Raw genomic sequence first — 6,000 nt, forward strand, 5'->3', positions numbered from 1 at the left:
CCCTTCTCCCTTTTTGTTTCCCCTCTTTTCTCCCTTCTCCTTTGGCCCTTCCCTGGCTGGAGGCCCATCTAATTTCCCAAGTCTCTTTGAATGCAGGGCACAGTGTGTGGTCAGCCTTGCCCTGAGGGTCGCTTTGGAAAGAACTGTTCACAAGAATGTCAGTGCCATAATGGAGGGACGTGTGATGCCACCACGGGCCAATGTCACTGCAGTCCCGGATACACAGGGGAACGGTAAGGGACATCCTTGTGCTTCTCTGACTGTTTGTAACGGTGTGAAAGGAGAGCTTGGAGGGTCCAGGGAACACGTTTACTACCATTTGTCTGTGACTATTCTGTAATCATCCAAGAAGCATCTGTAAGGTATCAGTGTGTTTGACAGATTCCTTCCCAACTCAGTGCATAGAAACTGGATCACAGACAGCAATGGTGAATTGAAGATACAGCAATGGTGAATTGAAGCTATTATATTTTATTTAAAAAACATAATAAAATATCAGAACCCATGATGGATGAGTTCTATACAGTTAAGTGTTGAGGACAGCCACTTCAAGCACCAATACTTTTTACATTTTAAAGATTTTTGGATAGATTTATTTTAAAATGGGTGTACTTAGGTATCTTTAAAAAGTATGTCAGGCATAAAGTTACCTTCTGTGTACTCTTAAGAATAGCAGTCGTTTTTTTTTTTTTGATATTGAACTGCATGAGCTGCAGTGTATTTGATATTGAACTGCATGAGCTGCTGTGTATTTTGGAGATTAATCCTTTGTCAGTTGCTTCATTTGCAAATATTTTCTCCCATTCTGACAGTTGTCTTTTCGTCTTGCTTATGGTTTCCTTTGCTGTGCAAAAGCTTTTAAGTTTCATTAGGTCCTATTTGTTTATTTTTGTTTTTATTTCCATTTCTCTAGGAGGTGGGACTAAGTGAGAGAGTGGCATTGACATATATACAGTGCCAAACGTAAAATAGATAGCTAGTGGGAAGCAGCCACATAACACAGGGAGATCAGCTCGGTGCTTTGTGACCACCTAGAGGGGTGGGATAGGGAGGGTGGGAGGGAGATGCAAGACGGAGGGGATATGGGGATATATGTATACATATAGCTGATTCACTTTGTTGTACAGCAGAAACTAACACAAGATTGTAAAGCAATTATACTCCAATAAAGATGTTAAAAAAAAAGGATAAAAAAAAAAGAATAATAACAGTTGTTTCATTGTGCAGTGCTCATAGAGTAAGACCCTGTGGGACTCACAGGGCTCTCTGGTCGCACGTGATGCTCATGTAGTGCGTGGTTTTTACACCCACTGCTTGTCCTTTTTTGTGTTAAGGTGGTAAAGTGTTACCCAGAGTGCTTTTACGACTTCTAATTAGCTCTTTAATCTGTTGCATTCTGGAAGACTTGATAACCAAGCTTGCTAGATGTATGTGTAAAATTAGAGAAAGAGGCTTGAGAGGCAGAAGAGTATAATAGCCAAAACAAAGATTTTGGAACCTGTGTCCTTGGAAACATCCAAATCTATAATGTTCAAATAAATAACTGTACTTTCCTCTAGGGTTGTTATAAGGATTAAATGAGTACATTAAAACATTTAGAACAGTGCTGAAACTTGCAGATATTAGCTATTATTGTAGTGGAATTATTTCTATGAGCTGTATAAATACTAGCGATTATTAATTTGAGTGATGTCTAGAAGCTATATATATACTAGGCATCATTATTTTTTCGGTGATATCTGTGAATTAAGAATTCCTTTAACCTTCCTCTCTAATTTTTTTCTTTCTAAAATTCTGGTCTAATTTTATGACTTTTAATAAGATACTGTAGGGTGTTTCCCCCACACATACACTTAGACTCTGCACTTCCTTATTAAATTTTTTTATAAGTATTTTGTAATTTTTGAAAAATCCCATTTAATTTTTTGTTTGTTTGTTTTTTTGTTTTTTTTTTTTTTGCGGTACGTGGGCCTCTCACTGTTGTGGCCTCTCCCGTTCCGGAGCACAGGCTCTGGACACGCAGACCCAGCGGCCATGGCTCACGGGCCTAGCCACTCCACGGCATGTGGGATCTTCCCGGACCGGGGCACGAACCCGTGTTCCCTGCATCGGCAGGCGGACTCTCAACCACTGCGCCACCAGGGAAGCCCCCATTTAAGTTTTTAATCAGATATTTCCAGATAAAGAAGAACTTGCCTTTGAATATTTTTTTATTTAGCCACTCTACCAAACTTCTTAGTTAATTCTCATGTTATTTTTAGCAAATACTATGGTTATTTTATCATCTACAAATAAGACAAGTTAGGCTCTTCTTTTCAAGATTTGTAATGATTATTTTGTTTTCTGGAGTTGTTGCATTAAGTTAAACCTCTGAATGAATGTTGACAAATAGAGGTAATAGTAGGAATTCCTGTCTTCTTCCTAATTTTATTGGAAATGGCTCCAGTATAGTTTCATGTTTGTTACTGTCTTTTTCATGCTTCAGTAGGTTTTTTTTTTAAGATTGTTTTTGATGTGGACCATTTTTAAATCTTTATTGCACTTGTTACGATGTTGCTTCTGTTTTATGTTTTGATTTTTTGGCCGCGAGGCATGTGGGATCTTAGCTCCCCGACCAGGGATCGAACCAGCACCCCCTGCATTGGAAGGTGAAGTCTTAACCACTGGACCACCAGGGAAGTCCCCTTGAGTAGTTTTTTTTTTTTAATTAATTAATTAATTTTATTTTTGGCTGTGTTGGGTCTTCGTTTCTTTGTGAGGGCTTTAGTTGCGGCAAGTGGGGGCCACTCTTCATCGCGGTGCGCGGGCCTCTCACTGTCGCGGCCTCTCTTGTTGCGGAGCACACGCTCCAGACGCACAGGCTCAGTAGTTGTGGCTCATGGGCCAAGTTGCTCCGCGGCATGTGGGATCTTCCAAGACCAGGGCTTGAACCCGTGTCCCCTGCATTGGCAGGCAGACTCTCAACCACTGTGCCACCAGGGAAGCCCTGTTTTTTTTTTTTTTTAATTCCTATTTTTATTAGGAACTTTTGTTAGTAGTATCTGTTTAATTTCATTAAAGACTTTTTCATCTTTTGTTAATGTAACTACATATTTTCCTTAGTTTTTTGATGTTATGAATTATTGACACCTTTAGCACATGGTTTTTACATGTAATTGGGCTACTCAGAAAGTTTTTGTGCCCTACATCCTGGTTTATGATTGTATTTTGGAAAATGATGTTGTTAGATGAGTTCTGGATCCATGTGGCATTAACATCTTAATATAGAAAGATGAGTCAGGAAAGGAGAGGCATGGGACCAAGCAGAACCCTAAATAATAGTTCTGTGTAATATTTTTGGACCCTAAAAATTTTAATATAATAGTTTTCTTGCCCTGTAGGGATTTAAGTCTCAAATTCAAGGAAACACAAAATCAACAAACATACAGGCTGGCTTATACTCATCTTATTTAGAATACAGGGAAAGGGGATAACAGCTAATTTTCAGGTGAGTTTTAGATTTGAGGCAAAGCTGGCAAAGAGCTAGAGAAAGTGAAGGAAAGTGAAGAGGGAACTTGCTTCTTGACTTGTTTTTATAACTGTTGTCTTTCCGATGAACTGATGACATGACTCCTGTTTTCAATTCTGCTCTCACTATCTGGGTTCAAGAGTTAACACACGCAGACACACACACACACACAACACAATGACAACAAGCACATTTGTCATCGTGAAAGGGAAATAATAAGTGGTTATAGAACCATCTGTGGCAGGAGGTGTGGGGAAAGCCGCCCAAAGGCCTGGGGACTTGCCATTTCCCCTGTTTTGAGAAGTCAGCGAGACTTGATCACTGAGGTCAGGTCAGAGGGAAACAGGTACCACCGCAGGCAGCTGGCCCAGAGCATACCCAGGATGTGGGGACGGCCCTCCCAGCCAGAGAGAAAACAGAACAAACAAAACGGGCACCTTGTAAGCAGGCAGAGCAGATCATGGGATGCCCCCATAATAGGCTGTAGGGTTTGTGGGATGGTTGAGAGGACAGCGTGGTGAGGAAATCTCATGCGGCACAGCCAAGTATGAGTGGTGAGAGCATGGCTTTCAGATTCTCACAAAAATTCTTCTGAAGGGGTTAAAAGAGTATTCTTAATGCTGATGGGTTGTCATGGCATCATCGCACTGGGGCCTTTGATGGCCTAGCATGAGTCCATGTACATAATTGGTGCTCCTTATGCGTTAGCTGAGTGGAGATATCCGTGGACCCGTTATGGACTCTGTTAAGGTGAAGCCAGAGATAGTCCTGCCACACTGTCTTCTGTACCATCCTGAAAGTGAAGAAGAATGTGGGCCAAAGGAGGTGAAGTCCAAAATTGGAGACAGGAATTGGGGGATGCAGAACTGGCCTTCAGTGGAGGAACTCTTTCCTGCTTCTGGGATTGTGGAAAAGTTGGCTCTTTCCCAGTGTTCTTTATATTTCCCCAGAGCAGCAGTTCTAGATGTTTGAAAGGTAGGCAGCCGATCTATTGATCCCAGTTTAATGAGGAATGTGATTCTTTCACACTAAATCATGGTTTGGCCCAATTATTCAGGTCACTCTTGGAGGGCCATGCTCAAAAGGCCAAAGGAGAAAAAGGAAGCTGGCACCCCTTATGTGCTAACTCACTTCCTTTTCCATAAGTTCACAGTGAGATGCAATATGATAACCAAAACGATATTCAACCAAGCCTGTGACCCTCACTGGTTTGGGTATTGGTGTCATGTTTTATTAGGTTATCTCTACTTAATGCTTGTCCATTTTTCCCAATTCCAGGGTATTATTCAAAATCTAAAAAAATAAAATAGGAACTTCACATTTTCATATTTCTACTATGGCCAATATTTATTGCTATATTTTTATCTGCCTCTCTGCCATCTCTCCTAAGAAAATATTTCCTCTTTTAATGACTTCTAAGATTACTTTTCTTATTCCACATGGGACCACAAAAGCAACATTAAGGGCATAAATTTCGTTGGGAAATGATGCTTCTTTTAGAAAAAGGAGCCCAAAAGGGAGATAAGACTGCTTGACAAAGACTTTTAATTCAGCCAATGAGAGGGGTATAAGCTACCTCATGATTGCATTTATTTTTAAGGTGGAAAATACCTACTTCTAGAAAGATATCCTACTATTTTGGTGTGGTAGGTGGAAGCAGACATAACTATTATTAATAGGATTCTCTTACAAGTACAACATTGACAAAAAACAATTGGGAAGGTAAACCAAACTTTACTGGCTACTTTAGTAAGTAAAATTCAAATGGCTTTTTGCCATTTAAAACAGAAACTCAGTATGTTTAAGTATATGTTAGAAAGGTAAATATGGGTCAGGCCCAGCTATTATGGATTTTGTTTTCTCAGAGAGAAGGAAGTCCCTGCCAAGATAGGACAGAATAGACACACTGCTCCCCTGTCATTTGGTGGCAGACATTTTTTCATGCTTCACGTTTTTATCCTGTTCCCCACTTTTAGAGCTGTGCTTTTTCCTGAGTTAAAATCCTGGAGTCCAAAGCATAACATTTGGGTTTCTTTTAGTGATATTATTTACCTTGAGCATAACTTTTTCTTTTTTTCTGGTACTGCCTTGCAAGGATGTCTGGACAGACAGGTTGCCAAGCTGTCTTGCCAGCCTTTAGTGGAGCCATGAGGAGGCCCAGTGATTGTCCTAAAGCATTTCTTTCTCTAAAGTTTACATCTTTAAGGAGTAAACTAAGTGACTTGGCTTAGTAAAGCTTCTTACAAGTTAAAAATAGAGTACCTTAAAAAATACTCCAGTCTAAAAATAGGTTTACTCATGTGTAACTTTGCAGCACACATCTGCTTTTTGCTAAATAAACTTGGTTCAATTACTCCAGAACTTTTCTAATGCTTTGTTGAGTGGTTGATTTGAAGACTTTGCCATTGACAAGCCTAAAGATGTCTAGAGTCTGTGAAACCAAATTTGCAAGAGGCCCTTTTCCCTACATAATATATTCCAGAATCAGAGTT

General features: G+C 40.0%; 1 protein-coding gene across 1 annotated transcript in view; it reads left to right on the top strand.

The window, feature by feature from the left end:
* Window positions 1–6,000, top strand: part of MEGF10 (multiple EGF like domains 10) — a 126,009-nt gene that overhangs the window by 72,359 nt on the left and 47,650 nt on the right. Inside the window, exon 8 of the mRNA XM_007457608.1 lies at window positions 97–233. Coding sequence (XP_007457670.1) covers window positions 97–233 — 137 coding nt within the window. The remainder of the gene's footprint in view (window positions 1–96; window positions 234–6,000) is intronic.

The sequence above is a fragment of the Lipotes vexillifer genome, unplaced genomic scaffold, assembly GCF_000442215.2.
Source record: "Lipotes vexillifer unplaced genomic scaffold, Lipotes_vexillifer_v1.1 scaffold1084, whole genome shotgun sequence".
NCBI classification, from domain to species: domain Eukaryota; kingdom Metazoa; phylum Chordata; class Mammalia; order Artiodactyla; family Lipotidae; genus Lipotes; species Lipotes vexillifer.